Source organism: Crotalus tigris, unplaced genomic scaffold (assembly GCF_016545835.1).
Source record: "Crotalus tigris isolate CLP2741 ecotype Arizona unplaced genomic scaffold, ASM1654583v1 scf7180000017678.2327064, whole genome shotgun sequence".
In the NCBI taxonomy this organism is placed as follows: domain Eukaryota; kingdom Metazoa; phylum Chordata; class Lepidosauria; order Squamata; family Viperidae; genus Crotalus; species Crotalus tigris.
The window spans coordinates 1547610-1565179 of NW_024096561.1; the positions used below are offsets into that span (position 1 = coordinate 1547610).

Here is a 17570-nt window from a genome sequence, read left to right on the forward strand (position 1 = left end):
TTTCTCACATTTGTTAAATGAATCACTGAAGGTCTTAAATTAGTAACATGGTTGTTAAGGAAATCTGGCTTCCCCATTGACTTTGCTTGTCAGAAAGTCACAAAAGGGGATCACATCACTCCAGGACACTGCAATCGTCATAAATTTGAGTTGTCAGGTATCCAAATGTAAATCATGTGACCCTGGGGATGTGCCAACGGTCCTAAGTGTGTGAAATGGTTGTAAGTCACTTTTTTCAGTGCCATTGTAACTGAATGGTCACTAAATGAACTTTTGTAGGTTGAGGACTACCTGTATTTTAGCTGTCCCAGAAAAGTGACAAGAACAATCATCCCCTTCCTCTTCCCCAGCTGGATGAGCCCAGTGAGGGACTATGGTTTGGTGGTGAGCCTCTCATTGCTTTCAAATGATGCGCAAATTTGCTGATAAAATCTGAACTGAGGCAACGACTAGAATCGTACGATATCTTTATTGTGACATCTCCCCATTGTCAGGGCTTTTCCTCTGGTATGATTAAGACACTGTTTGATACCTAAGCAGAGCAGCCTCATCTGCGCAATGGGACTGCTCTGATCTTGAAGCAAATTCTCAGGCTTGGTGTTACTATGAATCACTAATGTTTCAAATAATACAGTATGGGTAGTCCTCAACTTACGACCATAATTCAGCCTCAAATTTCAGTTGCTAAACGAGGCTGTGAGTTTTGCCCCATTTTACGACCTTTCTTGCCACAGTTGTTAAGTGCATCACTGCAGTTAAGTTAGTGCTACAATTGTTAAGTGAATCTGGCTCCCCCATTGACTTTGCTTTTCAGAAGATCGCAAACGGTGATCACATGACCCTGGGACACATAAATATGTGGCAGTTGCCAAGAGTCTGAATTTTGATCATGTGACCATGGGGATGCTGCAATGGTTGTGAAGTGTGAAAAATGGTTATAAGTTACTTTATTTATTCAGTGCCATTGTAACCTTGTTCACTAAAGAACTGTTGTAAGCTGAGGACTACTTATATGTACTTATTTGCAGCAGAGATTACTTCCTAAAAGTACATTCCTTTAACTTATACCTGAACAGGCCATGAAAAACGTCTTGGCTAAATGATCTCTTTTTCAGAATAAGGACATTTGCACCAATGCAGCATGAAAATACTCAGATCACTGTTCCAGTCTGGCACAGTTCAAACTTCGGCATTTTGCAATCTATTCTGGGAAGACCACTTCTCACACAAATGACAAATAATGGCCTTCTCCCTTAATATTATTAATAAAATTCAATCATGAGTCCCTTTGTTCACTTTTTTTAAAAGGTTACGCAGGTTTAAGTAGGGCATTTTTTTTTCTTTTATTGAAATGTATTAGGCAAATGCCATTCCTGTCATAAAAGCTAATTGATAATGTGATTTGTTGTGTTGCTAATACATAATTCAGAAAGCTTTTTTAAAGGCTTTAATACATGAACAGAACTGTTTAATATTTATTGTGTTAACAGAGAAAACATCAGGTTTAAAAAAATAACAGAGCTGGGTAAATAAAATATTTCTGGAAGCTTTTATTCTTGTTTTGGGATTTTGCCAATGGTTTTCTAATGGAAAGGTCATTATTTCATAAATAATTTTTACCAGAACGTATTTCTTTAACATGTGCACATATGTTTTTATTAAGAAAGAACAAGGATTATGTACATTTTAGAAAAAAATAGTTTCACTAGTAAATCAAAATAGGTTATTTAAGTACCCAGTTTTAAAGCCCAAGTAAAATTTGTTAATTATATATATATTGGGAGACATATTTTGTTCTGTATAAAGTATTTGGTTTTTAAAATGCAGATTAAAGGCATTCATCAGAAAGGTGTTATTAACAGCTACTGTAATTTATTTAAAGTGAAGAATCAGACATTTTTATGCTTTGGAGCACTTCTAGGAGTTGTCATTTCTGAAGCTTTAAAATATTTTTGGGAGCCAGAGATTAAGGATAATTTGAGGAGACCATTATGCAGTCTACCTAGCTTTATTAATAATGAATAGTGATAACTACATAACATTCATATCATTCCCGATCCCTACCCATTTGTAAATATTGTTGTCTTTCTCTGTAATTTTTTGTCCAAATAAATGATTTTCCCCACTACCTTTCTATTTGCATCTTATACTTGTTTATGTAAACTATACTTCTCAATTGTTTATCACTTCAAGTGCTTACTGAATTATTCTTATTTCCTATCATTTCTGAATTCAGAAGGCAAACTTGTTATTTCCTCCCCAAATGCTTGAGAAAAGCTATTTCTTTGAAAAGCAAAACCAAAGTGCATAAATATACCTATTGCATGCAAACTGACATGTTTGCATGCACATATTCACACAAGTTTACATAGACATAAGATCTCCACAGCCACTACTGACTTTCTGATAATGTCCTCAGGCATGTAGTAGCTCTGGATTGCTTGCCCTAGAATAGGCAACTCCTGCCACCCCATCCTTGGTACACCACTAATAGGAACAGAGGAAGCCCAAGGTCACAAGACTGTCTTAAATAGAATAATGATGATGACAGAGTGGTGGTTGCCATTGTTCTTGCTGTTCTTGTGTTGTTGCTATATAACAGCAAAGTTTGCAGTTGTGGCAGGAATTTTAGCCCTGAGAACCATTCTGGAACTATCTATCCCATATAGTACTGTTCCTTCAGATTCTAAATATTAATAGTGATCCTCTATGGGTTTGATCCTAAAAGCAATTTATTGAGGCAAAAGCTGGAAGAAATGTTCACTTCCTAGAGAAACGGATTTGCTCGATTTAATTCTTCTCTTTATGCAAGTCTGCTTATCCTCCAAGATTTTCCAGCTTTAACAACAATACTAAAGGGTATAGAGCAGAATAAGTGCAAATAGTATGCATTTCCAAATGTTCCTAAATGTATTATTGATAAATGTTTCCTGGAATCTAGACTCCAAAATTCGAGATTCCAAGTTGGCTGTTTCCTGGATCTCAGCATAACTCTTTATCAATGCTTTATGATAAAGTAGGCCTGTCAGACTGTAAAGAAATTCTTGGTTTTTCTCATCCATCTTTCTGACAGAAGACAACGGTGTAGTTGCCAAGGCTAAAACATCTATTAAACATGGCAACATTTTGGGGGGAAACACTCTGGAAGATTAAACATTTTGCATCAGCTGCATCAAGAAAATGAACTTTTGTAAACTATCAAATTAGCTTCTAATACTTTGATGCCCGACACAGATGGATAATCATTGTTCATCTTGATTGCCCAATGCCAGCTGGCTTTAGCACTGACACATGCTTTTTAAAGAAACATTAATAGCTGCATATGATAAATTTTTGCCTGTCACCTGTTGCTAAAAATAAATGTTTGAACTTTCTAATGTCATTTGCTAAAACAATTATTGCTAAACTCCATGCTGTATTAAAGCAGCAGAAAAAAAGCCAGGGTTGAGCTTACATTTTAAAAGAACATTGCTTATTGTTCTAAGAAATAGATAAACATATCTCTCCTTTTGAGTTAAAGAATAACCACATGCCTTTGTTTTTAATCTGTTAACAATTATGCTGAAGATATCTAAAGCTTGATTTAAAATGGTACAAAATGAAAAGCTGTTAAAAATGGAGCAGGTTGAAATGGGAGATCTATCTGGAAAATGCAACTGGAGGTAGTAGACTAGAGAAAAAAGAAAAAAAAAGTCTTACCTAAATTATCAGACATTTCTGAAAACTGCTTCTGCACCAAGAAACTATTTCCTTAACACTGAAAATTAATTTCTATCTATAAATGTTGCTTAAAGTATTTTCTAGTTATCAGCATGATCATCATCCAGATTATAAAGTAGGGTTTCTCACCCTTGCAACTTTAAGATGAGACAACAGAGTCCTTTCAGCAGTTCCAAAAAGATTCCACAGCTCTTTGCACTATTCGGGTAATCAATCCCAAGGGCACAGATAAACCTCCACGTGGCCTCAATGACTCTCAGAAAGAATGATAACGACCAGATGAGTGCAAGGAATATAAATTCTTCCATTCCCCATTATTCAACCAGAACTTAAGAAGCTTCTTGGATGAGAAGTGAAATGTCTTCAAGGAAAAACAAAGAAAGTCTAGTTGCCTCTTGAAAAAGCACCTTTGGGAACAATCATGACCTGGATGACTATCTCCATAGGCTTGAAGATGAAAGTACAACTCCCAGAATTCCCCAACCAGGGAATGAGACTTTAAGTCCAAATACCTGAAAGTTGCCAAAGCAACTAATGTTATATAATGTTATAAAGGAACGTCCAGAAAAATATATGGTTTATCTGTTACAAATATAGTGTTGTATTATGGGTCAGTTCAAACACTTTGAAGTAGATTAGGGAGAGAAACTGGGCAAAGATCACTTAGTGAAAGGGATTTACATCTTTAGCAATGGTAGGATTACATTAAACAGAATCTCAAAGCCAGCTTGAAAGCACCACTCCTGTCCCTCATGTATACTCTCCCAAAAATTAGGGAGGTCCGTTTTTGAGATGCTTTATTCCCCTACCCCTCCTTTGAACTTAGATTTCATTTATCAGACAGTTGTTGAGGTTGCGGCTCTTCCTGCTGTCTCCCAAGGTCACTCTCACATACCATCACATATGTTAACACACATATGTTGTAGCCCAATTGATCAATCAAAAGCTAATTAAATGAATATTGTAATGTGCACACTTCCAGAAAGAGAATCTGCAACCCTCCCCCCCTCCACCCTTTAGCTTGTCTCTGCCTCCTGTCCAAATCTATAGACGAATTCGGACTTCAGTGAAGGTGTTCTCGTCTCCAGTTTAAATGAACTTAAAAATTATCCTATGGATTGAAACCACAGCATCCAACAGCTTAAAGTTTGATGGAAGCAGGTATCAGGCATCACGGTGACTTTCGGGACAAGAGTCACAATAATTTCAATGTTCTTTTTGTTCCTCAAATGAGCCCCGCTTTTCCTCAAATTTTCCAGAGGTCTGCAAAACTTCAATTGCCCTAAAATTCAATTAATGTTACAGCTTAAGAATATATAAGAATGAAATGGAACAAATATGAAAGGAATCAAGGGGGCTTTCAAGTAAGTAATTTGATGAGAGAAACATGGTTGACATAGTTATCTGATCAATCAGGCTGGGCAGGCAGAAAGGGGAAATTCCATTTATTTCTATCCACAGATAAACCCTCAAACATCAAAATATTACAGATGTCATAATATTTATACTCCTGTGAAACAGACCTCTTAAATTTCTATCATGTTCTAATTAACTTTAGCACAGCAGGGGAACCTCCAGTAGCATTTTCTTAAAAGGAATACAAATAATTTATCGTAGCAAACAGACATGTCTAACTTGGTGAGAAAGAAATATTCTAAAACTTTGAGAGATGTGGGCATGATTGGTTTGGGGAAATTTATTTGATATTATTTTTTCTATTAACCAGAAGCAAGAAGATGATAACATGCAATATAGTTATGTAATGTGTGGGCATAACATGTCTAAATGTTTCATTTAGCTTGCTTAAGATGGCTGAAATGTTATGTGGCTGTAGAAATCCTTGCCAGGCCAATAACTCCATATGGAAAACTGGGATCATAGTCATACCGTCATACATGTCCTTAAAAGGGCATAATCATGTACTGCTCTCTAAGACTAGAATGGAAATTTGACATTGTACCAAGCATAAAAAAACACGATACATTTAGGAAAAAAATAGATATGAATGAAAACAGTGAGATAACTCCAGCAGCATGAATTCATTCATATGTATATATGTATATGCATGCAATTTATTGGCAGTGTGGCTCTCAAAAACTCTAGGTGGTTTATATTTAAAACTTTCAAAAGGACAAAACCCCAAAAGGACATAATAGCCAAAAGACAAACATATTAAACACCCCCTCCCTCCCATGGAACAGGGACTCAATCTTCACCCCATCACAAGGTCCAAGAGAATAGCCAGATCATTAAAAGCTTGCTGAATATCATCAGGGTGGGAACCATCTGGATCAATGGGAAATAGCATCCCGGAGGCAGGCGCCAAGATAAGGACTGACCATGACACTGCATTTTGGATCTACTGAAGCTTCTAGTGGTCTTCAAAGGCAATCCCATATAGAGTGCATTAATCCATTGGTAGAGTGACAAAGTCAGGAGCCATTATCTGAAGGAAACTGTCTAAATGGGACAAATGCACACTAGATTTACCTGTGCAAAAGTCCTCTTGGCCATAGCTGCCACCTGCTCTTTAAGTAGAAGCCATGAGTCCAAGATAACTCCCCTCTCAAAAAATTGGGTACCCATTCTTGATTAAGGAAATGCAACCCCATCCAAGACCAAACATGAAAATTTTCCAATCAGGGGCCCAGGTATCCATGCTACTCAGTCTTGCCATGACTGAGCCTGAGTTTTTTTCTCACCATCCATATTGCCAGATATTGAGACTTCAATATCATTGTTTGGTTAGCCCAGGACCAAGATATTTACTTGAGCACAGTCTATTTATAGATGATATCTGATCTCAGACTGATGGATGACTTCATCTGACAGTTACATGTGGATGTCAAACAGGAGGAGAGATAGTGTTGAAACATTCAGCATCCTATAGGTTAGGGGTTCCCAACTGGGGGTTCAAAACGATATTCCAGGGGGTGCGAAAACTTGGGTTTTCAAAATTATAGTGTATATGCATGATTCGTTGCCGTTGTTTTGAACTTTTGTAAGGGGTGTGAGAATATATCAGAAGTGTTCTAGGGGTGCGGGGTGTAGAAAAGGTTGGGAGCTGCTGCTATAGGTGATGGGCTGCGGACTTTTTTCTTTAACCCCTCCTCAACACCAATAGAAACTGGCCACAAAGAAAGAACAACCACAGAACAGTGTCCCTCCTCCCAAACCTTGCAGCTGGTTCAGAAGAATACCATGATTGACAGTAATGAAAACTTCAGAGAGATCAAGAAGCACAAGGAAGGATACATTATCCCCATCTGGTTTCTGCTACAAGTCATCAAGTGTAACAGATCGGTCTCTGTACTGTAAGCCAGCCTGAAACCCAATAGAAAGGAGTCCAGATCATCTCCTGGATCTCACAACTTACATCCTGAAATGATACTTTTAACACCACCAATCAAAATCAGTCAATCTTTTTGGAAGGACTCGAAAGGTGGATTAGAAATGCCAAATCCAGTCTAAACATTGGCTGACTATGCGGCTATCCATAATAATAATACTTTATTGATTAGCCATAAGGCCATATCAAAATACAAAACAATAATAACACCATACAAACATAACAAAATAAACTAAAAATAAAACTAGAAGAGAATACAATTTACATTTTTGAATCACCTCAGCAATTTATCCTACTAGAAATAAATGCAGTGACCATTTGAACGGTATCACTGGTAGATTCAGTTCTTCTTCTTTTTCTTCTTATTTATTTATTTATTTATTTTTGCATATTTGCAAGTCCTTGAAGTAAAGAAAAGGAACAAGTGGTGGTGATGGTGGTTACACCTGACTTATATGAAGTGTTAACCTGCTGAAAGTTTGGTTTGTTAACCTGCTGAAAGTTTGGCCTGATCAATTAGAATAGTAGATAGAATTTTAAGAACTGTAATTTTAAGAGTTTAATAGGTATGATTTCTTCAGGCATATCAAGTAATCTTGTTTAATTAGCGGGCTTAGGTTTTTTAACAACCATCTTGTATTTTTTAAAAATATACTAAATCTGTGTTTCTATGAACTGTTAAATATTACTATTTTATCACTTATGCCATTCAAGCAATTAACTACAACAGCCTTGTCTCAGACACCCAATGTAAAAAACAAAAAACAAAACCAGGCCTCCATATACTGCAATCCAACTTTAAAAAAATTTAATCCTGTAACTGAAACATCTGATGGAAATCAGAATAACAAAACCATCAAGTTAAAAAAACAAGAGTTTAAGATAAATGTCAGTGCTAAACTTTAAAAGAACCATCAAGTCTTGGCTTCTTAAAAACAACATCAAATGCCATGAAAACCTGTTCCCTTCACACTCCAAGTACACTTAAAGAAACATATTGCTAATCATGTAAACATGGTGTTAGGCAAGCCATACAAAATGGCATCAACAACCGAAGGATGAATTGGAGTCTGGCTTGGCTGACTGGGAGTTTTGCTGTGGTCTTCTTTCTCAACTCCAGGAGAATCAGGTGATCCTGTTAGAACAGAGCAAAATTTGAGTTACATGCTAAGACTGCAAGATTTCAAGAGCACAGGCAAGAAGTAGATTGAGATTTTTCTATTTGTATTTGGTGGAATTGAGTTCAGAAAGTTCACTTTTGCTTGCTTCAACAGTCAGCCAGTGTGGTACAGGGATTAAGATGTTGGACTGGCAGATATGAGTCTCCCTTCAATCACAGAAGGATGCTGGGCCACTGGTTCTCTCAATCTAATGTATCTTATGGGTTGTTGTGAGATAGTGCTATGTATATCTATGTCAGTGTTTCTCAACTTTGACAATTTTAAGGCATGTGGACTTCAACTCCCAGAATTCCACATGCCTTAAAATTGTCAAGATTGAGAAACACTGATCTATGTATACTTATAAGAGGAAGTTGTGCTACCTTATGCATGTTTCCCTGAGCTCCAGAAGGAAAGGTAGGATAGATATTAAATAATAAATAAATGTTCAGACCCAGTCAAGCATTTTATTATATACTGCTCACAAAAAAAAGGGAACACAAACGTATAGGATCCTATAAGTTTGTGTTCCCTTTATTTTTTTGAGCAGTATATTTAAAGCCCCAATTCCACTTCCTGTTCAGGCAATACTCGATTAATAAGCATCTACCTAGGAAAGAAGTGTCATTTAAAGAACTATTATTAGTAATCAAAGAACTATTGGGTTTTTTTTTTAGAAAATAAGGCAGTGCCTGTTTCCTTGGAAAAGAAACACTTGCTTTTGCTGTATGAATAGGGATCTGTGGCCAACAGCTCCCTGACAAGTTTATCAGCAGACAGTTGTGAGCACATGTGTTACATTATTTTTCTATGTTTCAGTGCCATGTGTATAAAGGCACTGAGCCCCTTCTGACAGGCCATTGTTTCTTCATTCAGGATTAGCTCTACATTTCGACATTTCACTGGTATTTAAAAATCACTGAAATAAAAAAGAATTGCATGCATTAAACTCCAAAATCAGCTCATAGAATAACCTGTGACCTGAAACTGTGTTATTGCAAAGGTTAAAGTAGTGTCAAAATTCAATACTAAAAGCTAGAAAATATCAAAGGCCAGCTAACGGTAAGGCTACCTGTCAGGAAATTCTGCCTTCTAGCTAATTGCCAGAAATTGTCCTGACAAACAAGACCTATTCTGAATATACAGAAATTTCTGATTTCTGGTGAAACCAGGTAACATTTATGTGACTGAGTAATGCATTTCAAGTATGAAGCTGGTAATGTAAACATAATGCTCATTTGCATTACAAATAGCAGAATTAGAGTTGGAAGGGATCTTGGAGATCTTCTAGCCCAACCCCCTGCTCAAGCAGGAAACCCTATAGCAGTGGTTCTCAACCTGTGGGTTGGGACCCCATTTGGGGTCGAACGACCATTTCATGGGGGTCGCCAAACAAGGCTGTCCGCCATTTCCCCCCCTTTTCTTTGGCCATGCCCCTGGCACCCGGTGATGTATAAGTGGTTGGGGGTCATCACAACATGGGAAACTGTATTATGGGGTCGCGGCATTAGAAAGGTTGAGAACCACTGCCCTAAAGCATTTCAGAGAAATGGTTGTCCAATCTCTTCTTAAAAACCTACAGTGTTGGAGCACCCACAACTTCTGGAGGCAAGTCATTTCACCGATTAATTATTCTGTTAGGAAATTTCTCCTTAATTGGTTCTCTCCTTCATTAGTTTCCATCCATTGCTTCTTGTCCTGCCTTCAGCTGCTTTGGAGAATAGGTTGGCGCCCTCTTCTTTGTGGCAGCCCCTTAAATACTAGAACATTGCTATCATATCACCCCTAGTCCTTATTTTCATTAAGCTAGACATACTAAATTCTTGCAACAGTTCTTTGAATGTTTTATCCTCCAGGCCCCTAATCATCTTTGTTGCTCTTCTCTGTATTCTTTTTAGAATCTCAACATCTTTTTTATATTGTGGCAACCAAAACTGAGTGGAATATTCCAAGTGTGGCCTTACCAAGGCATTATAAAGTGGTGTTAACAATGCACATGATCTTGATTCTATCCCTCTATTAAGGCAGCCTAGGATTGTATTGTTTTTTTTGGTAGTTGCAGCACACTGCTGGCTCATATTTAAGTGATTGTCCACTAGGACACCAAGATCCCTCTCACAGTTGCTACTGTGAGCCAGGTACTACTTATTCTATACCTGTGCATTTGATTTTTCTTGTCTAAATGTAAAACCTTACTTTTTGTACATTGAATTTCATTTTCTTAGATAGGGCATAGTGTTCAAGTCTGTCAAGATCTTTCTGTATCTTGAGCCTATCTTCTGGAGTGTTGGCTGTTCCTGCCAGCTTGGTATTGTCTGCCAATTTGATGAGTTTTCCTTCTATCACCTCGTCTAAGTCATTGATAAAGGTATTGAATAGTACTGGGCCTAAGACAAAGCCTTGGGGTACCCCACTGCATACCTCCCTCCATATAGATGCAGTTCCATTAAGGACTACACGTTGAGTGCAGTTGGTCAGACAATTACAAATCCATCTGGTGGTGATGCAGTCTAACCCACATTTTTCTATCTTAACAATAACACTTAGACTTATATACTTATATACCCCTTCATAGTGCTTTACAACCCTCTCTAAGTCATTTACAGAGTCAATATATTGCCCCCAACAATCTGGGTCCTCATTTTACTGACCTTGGAAGGATGGGAGGCTGAGTCAACCTTGAGCCCCAGTCAGGATTGAACTGCTGGCAGTTAGCAGAGTTAGCCAGCAATACTGCATCCTAACCACTGTGCCACCGTGACTTTCTTATCAAGTGAACTTGATCAAATGCCTTACTGAAGTCCAACTAAATAATACCCACAGTATTTCCTTGGTCCACTAATTTTGTCACTTTGTCAAAGAGTGTGATAAGATTTGTCTGGCATGATCATTTTTTGGCAAACCCATGTTTGCCTCTAAGTGTTCGCAGATTTGTTGCTTATCTTTTCCAGAATCTTTTCAGGTATTGTTGTCAGGCTGACAGGTTTGTAGTTTCCAGGATCCATTTTTTCCCTTTTTGAAGATGGGAACTACATAAGCTCTTTCCCAGTCCTCTGGTAGTTCCTGGGTGTTCCAGGACCTTTGAAAGATATAGTTCAGTGGTTCTGTGAGCTCTTCTGCCAATTCCTTCAGAACCTTGGGGTGTAATCCATCTGGTCCTGGTGATTTGATGTCTAGAGTGGATCGGTGTTCTTTCTTATTTTGGCTTATATTCCTAATCTTCATTTTATAGTATATTTTTTATGGGTTGGTCTGTTTTTTTCTTTTTGTGTAAAGACAGATGCAGTATTTTTTGCTCATATTATTTTGCAATTAGCTTCTTTAGTCCCTATCTCCCAGTTGCTACTTTCTACGTGGATGAAACTGTATATTTTCTTCACTAAGACAAACAGTACAATTCAAGTATACACTTTTATATTATAAAAAAATAAAAAATATATATAAAAATAAACAATTTACTTTCTGGTGGCTCATCCCAAAGTGTTTTTTTCCTCTGAAGAATGCGAACAGCCTGTCCAGTTGTTTTGCCTACTTTTATGAAATCTGTAAAACAAGAGCAGTTGCTTAATTAAGGCTCACATATATACACAATAAAACATATGCAGATTCAACATATAGTGTTACATCCCCAAAGAAATGTATTACTCCTCTTTCTATCGTATACATGCTTTTGTAACCATTTTTTGGGGCCTGCCATTGTGTTGGGAGTGGGGATGCTTTCCACTGTCTTGGCTGCCACGCTGCCCTTCCTCCAGAAGCTGGAATACAGCTGAATAACATCACCCTTATCTAAGAGACAGTTGGGTGTCAACGCTGTTAACATCGGATGTTCTTGCTTTGACAACAGATGGAAATGTAGCCATCTTTTCTCTTTCGCTTTTAGAGTTAGATGATGCTTGGAGGGAGGATGTGGATGAGAGCCCAGTTAGTCATAACAATAGTAACTCAGCCGTGGGAATCAAGGTTATTGTTCCCAGAGCTGATAAAGATTTGGCGGGCTGGAGAGCTGGGGAGAAAGCCCGTGTTTCAAGCTAATTGGGGAATGTAATTTATGACTGTTAATTGGAGGAGAGAATTGTGCTTTGCTACTTTGTGCCCAACTATATAGTGCTGATACTTTGCTTCTCGAATAAAAGATTCTTTAAGGTAAACAATGCCTCAAAGTTCTTTGAAGAGTTTCATCTGTCGGAACCATGACATGGAGCCAGAGAGAAACAAAAGCGAGAGAGACCTTGAAGAGCGTGCCAAAGGGGCCAGTTACCAAAAACAATATGCCACTTGTGGATTGGCTAGGATTCAAATGGACCCTGGGAGGAGTAACGCATACTGCTTTTGATACACTGCTTACGTGGGTTTTTCCTCAGACCTCGCTTTGTTTTCCCTGCTAGTCCCTAATAAAAGTTATTTTTTTCATCATGTTATACTTATGAACAGTTGTTGTACAAGGCAGTCACTAAGTGTGGATTACCTGCATTGCAGCCTTACTAGGGCAAGCAGCAGTTGTGGGCAATGGTAATTTCCTTCAAAGCTAGCTCAGAGCTCTCACCTGCATTGTGATTATTCTCTGCCTTTGATTTTAAACGCAAAATCAATATTTGATTCAAGCATTTTTGAAAGTACAAATTTGATTGGAGAAATGGCTGTCCAGAGTTGTTTGGACATAATCAAGACTTGCTGGACATACAGGAACCACTTTTCACAATGAACCAAACCCTGAATTTGTGTTGCTATTCATTATCTATTCTCTAAGGTCATGGATCTTAGATTCAAAATGGCTACACTTTGGCTGGCATGGGCCCACATTCATGGCAGTTGTTTCTGCCTGTGCACTCATGCTACAAAAGTATAAATAATGATTTGTTCAAACTTAATACTTTATACTTTATTTGAACTAACAGGCCAAATCTACATTGAGTCCGGACTAGTGAAAATGCATTGATTTCTGAATTTAATTTTATGTAGCAATGCTAATTTCCTAATAAGCATACTTAAGTTTGCAGCCTACATTCAGGGAAAACAAAGTAAGATTCTGGCTTGAGCTTTAACAGGGGAGCCTCCCTACATACTGTAGCTATGTGATTAGTTAGGGATCTGCCCTTAAAGATTTGTTATCAGAATGTTCTACAATTGCTGGTAGCAATAGGCAAGTACGTGCTTGTCCCAGCATCTCTTTCTTTGGAAAACTAGCATTTAACAATGGCAGGTGCACTTCTCTTTTGCAAGATCTACTGACAATGGATTTGTTCCTGCCTTGCCAGCCCATTCAGGCTTTAAGTACACTAGAACAGGGAACCAGTCATATATTCTTCTAGGAAGATAGGTGGGAAACAAGATGTTAAATTCCCAACTTATTCCAAAGGTCAAATCTTCACAAAAGTTGTATGCCTCTCCTATATTATCTTCTTGGAATCCACTAAACAAAAAAGCAGCATACAAATAATGCAATTGTCTTCAGTAATAGTATCTTAATGTTTTTTCATAAGCTACTGTATGTAAATTACTGTATATAAACAAATATTTAACAAAATTATCTACTGCACAAAGAGCTGGGATGACCTAGCTACAGGACAGAGACACTATTTATAGTTAATTCAAATCTATACATGCTGTTTGCCTAGATTCACCACTTTTACTATACAAAGCATAATTTGATATAGGCAACTGTTAAGCAAATGTGTAAAGCACCATAAAACCCTTTTATTTTTCCTAAGTTCCGACTGGATTTTATTTTTCATGGTTCAAACATTTCTGGAAACGTTACAGATTACATATAATTCACAGTTACAGAAAACAGCGGGTATGTGATTTTACTTGTCAATTACAGTTCTACTTGCTTAACAAGTGCCCTGCATGGATTTAGGGAATACAAGGACTTCCACAATTCTTGGTAGCACACAGAGATCCACGGCAAACACGTAGAGAGTTTTAAGAAAAAGATCACATGATGCAAGAAAATCTTTAAGAGTCTAGATCAGGGGTGTCAAACTCGGCATGTCACGTGATGTGTCGTGACATATCGTGACTTTTTCCTCATTGCTGGAGCTGGGGTGGGTGTGATTTCGGCGTGACGCATATGGCAGTTTGACACCCCTGGTCTAGATGCTTCACTTTCTAAAATTAGAGATATTAATCAAAACAAAATGACATGAGTAGAATAATGTTTTTAATTGAGATTGCTTCTACATACTTTCGCATAAATGTTCTAATCGTATTGTATTTTGCTCCAGGGTAGTAAACCATTGGTTGATTATGACAGAACGCACTCCAATAAGGCTTAGAATGATTGCAGTTGCAGTTGTCTTCTCCAGAGATAAGCGTAAAGAACTAAAAAAAAGTTATCAAAAAACTTAAAATATAAAATTACAAGTATTCTTGAATAACTTGAATACAACAGGCAAAAACAAGTGCATTCAAATTGTGTCATCACAGCTAGACTGCCAAGATGCAACTGTAATTTTCTTATTTGCTCCTCATCAGTAAACTGGGAATTAAATATGGGATATGCAAGCTATGAAAAGCTGTAACATGCTATGTAGATGTTAAGGACATGAGTGAAACATGTAGTTTTGTTCAGAATAAAATGTTCCAACAAAATATTTTGAGTTGGCAAATGCTGTATCAGAACAAAATTTAGACAGTTCAAGTGCTTTTTTAAAAATTTAAAACATTCTCAGAACACACTTTCTGTTTTAAGAATGTAACACTGAAATCCAGCATGATGAGTTTGAAGCTCCATTTGGAGGCTATTTCAGTCAAAACAATGGAATAATTAAGTTTTATTCCAATCCTCAAAACAATCAGAATGCATATATTTTGCCTTGGTTTGCAGTATTCAAAACTGAAATTCCAAGGTCAAAACATTTTATTTATTCCATATGGTTTATTCCCAAGGTGTAATAATATAAGGTCATTATGAGAAATTGTTCATAGAATATCTAGTTGTGGTTAAGTCACAGATGAAAATAATATTTTAGTAAGTATAAACAAATAGCAATTTGGTATCCATGACATAATGTACTCAGCTGCATGTTTCCATAATACTTCAATTCTACTCTGGATGATAACAGATCTTCTGGGGTAAATTTGAGGATGCACATGGGGATATGATGGACAGTTCTACAGCAAGTAGCAGCTTATTTGTGTATTGTAGTATATCAGCCCTGAGATGTCAACTTTGAAAAAAATGGAGTGAGAAATTTAACTGTCAACAGAAGCAAACCTAACAGACATGCTTTAAAATAGTAAAAATATGTTGATAGATATTAAATGCACATCAAATGTAAAATGACACGGCTTAATGTAACTTTATCTACAGGTTTATCTTGCGTTCCTTTCTCTTGTAAGAAGATATACTGTATGTTGTAACATTTATTTTACCTTCTTCCTTCATCTTGGTTTCGTAAACGTATAAGACTTGGTTTGGAATGCACACGTCCTGAAAGTATAATCAATTGGCATTCTGAGGAAGAAAGAAACAGCAAAGCTGAGGTCATTTTAGGAGCATTTCAAGACGTGAGGGCAGACTCTTCCTAAGCCATTCTTAAAGACCAAGGAATCTCCAGAATCTTGTGGTACATAATATCTGGGACATCAGAAGAAGGGAGGACATCTTTTGGCAGAAAGTAACAGAGATGAGCTTAGGCAAATAGAAGGCTTCCAAGAGACTTGGAAGCAAGAAAGAGAAGAGGAAAAAGGAACGCTAGGAAAAAAGAGTTAAAATAATTGTCAAAATCAAGGAGCAACAGATTACCAAATAGAGGTTCCTTTTTCATTTTAGAGAAATAAAGAGGGAAGTCAGCTAAAGTGACAAAGAGAGAAGAGACAGAAATAGGCAAAGCTAAGGCTAACCTGCGACAGAACACCACAATGCAGTCAATACAAGTAGTCCTTGACTTATGACCATAATTAGGACCGGAATCTTGGGGATTTGACCCATGTTTCTGCAGCCTTACAGAAGAATTCCACTCTCCTTCATGCATGGAGACAAATTCCTTTGAGGGGTTGCAGAAACAGGGCTAGATCTTTGGGATCTCACTTCTGTGTCTGTTGCTCTTTAAAGGAGTCCCCTTCTCCTTCAAGGCGCTGCAGAAACAGGGCTCAGATCTTTGGGATATGATCTGGCTCCTGCATTCCTTTGGAGGAATTCTCCTCCCTTTGTGCACAGAGGGATATTCCTTTGAGAGGCTGCAGAAATGGGACTCAGATCTTCAGGACTGGATTTCTGTTCTTGCAGACATTTGGAGGAATTTCTTACTACCTGTGGTGATGATGGTGGGAATCTCGGGTACGTGACAGGAGGCATCAGCTTGCAATCTTTCCCAAGAGCTTCCCCACTGACTGCCAGAGAATGTCTATGGAGATTCTCAGTCATCCAGGTCATGGTTGTCCCAAAGATTCTTTTTCATGAGGCAACTGGACTTTCTTGTTTTTCTTTGAATTCAAAGAAAAACAAGGAAGTCCAGTTGCCTCATGAAAAAGTATCTTTGGGACACTTTCTAGAGGAGTTGGCAGAGAAGACTGCAAAGGATGATTACATGATTACAGGGTGCTTGGCAACTGATCATAAGTGCAAACAGATTGCCAAGCACCCGGATACAGGGGGTGGGGGACATAATGTTTTAAGATTGCTGAAAGTGCTTTACATCCTTTCCAAGGAGAGAAGCAACCTAGAACTAAGGAGAAACTTCCTGACAGTGAGAACAATTAATCAGTGGAACAACCTGCCTCCAGAAGCAGTGAATGCTCCAACACTGGAAGTTTTTAAGAAGAGACTGGACAGCCAATTGTCCAAAATGGTGTAGGGTTTCCTGCCTGAGCAGGGGGTTGGACTAGATGCCTCCAAGGTCCCTTCCAACTTTATTATTATTATTATTATTATTATTATTATTATTATTATTATTATTATTATTATTGATGCTGTACTTTTGGACTCTTGTTAAACAACTAGCCATAAGTTGAGGACTACCTGTATGGAATAAGAGCATTGACAATAGACCCAGGAATAACATAATAACAGATTTGAATCAATTAAAAAGAAATACATTCTACAAAGAAAAAGGAAAGCGCCTTTTCAGCCTTAAGTGAATCACCTGGGATGTTCATAGCAACTAGCTTGTCAAGTGCTACGTGGGAGAGGAATCTTGCCATTGCAGAGAAAAAAAGCATACTGCAGTTATTCAATATGTATTCCCATTCTGTGTAACTGCAGGGGGGAAAAGTCACAATTTAATTTTAACATTATTTTCTATTTAAAGGGAAAACCACAACAAAGTGTGTTAGTACTACAACAAATGCAATCTTCATTGCAGGGATCTCTCTCCCCCCCTCCTCCCTCCCCCTCT

At 37.6% G+C, this 17570-nt stretch overlaps 1 protein-coding gene across 3 annotated transcripts in view; it reads right to left on the reverse strand.

Moving 5' to 3' along the window:
- Positions 1-7211: 7211 nt before the first annotated feature.
- Positions 7212-17570, reverse strand: part of CFAP46 (cilia and flagella associated protein 46) — a 97331-nt gene continuing 86972 nt past the window's right edge. For all 3 annotated transcript variants that reach the window (XM_039337454.1, XM_039337452.1, XM_039337455.1), the window contains 5 exons: positions 17319-17431; positions 15607-15688; positions 14417-14553; positions 11689-11772; positions 7212-8204 (listed from right to left, as the gene is read on the reverse strand). In XM_039337454.1, coding sequence (XP_039193388.1) covers positions 8074-8204; positions 11689-11772; positions 14417-14553; positions 15607-15688; positions 17319-17431 — 547 coding nt within the window. In that variant the 3' untranslated portion in view covers positions 7212-8073. The remainder of the gene's footprint in view (positions 8205-11688; positions 11773-14416; positions 14554-15606; positions 15689-17318; positions 17432-17570) is intronic.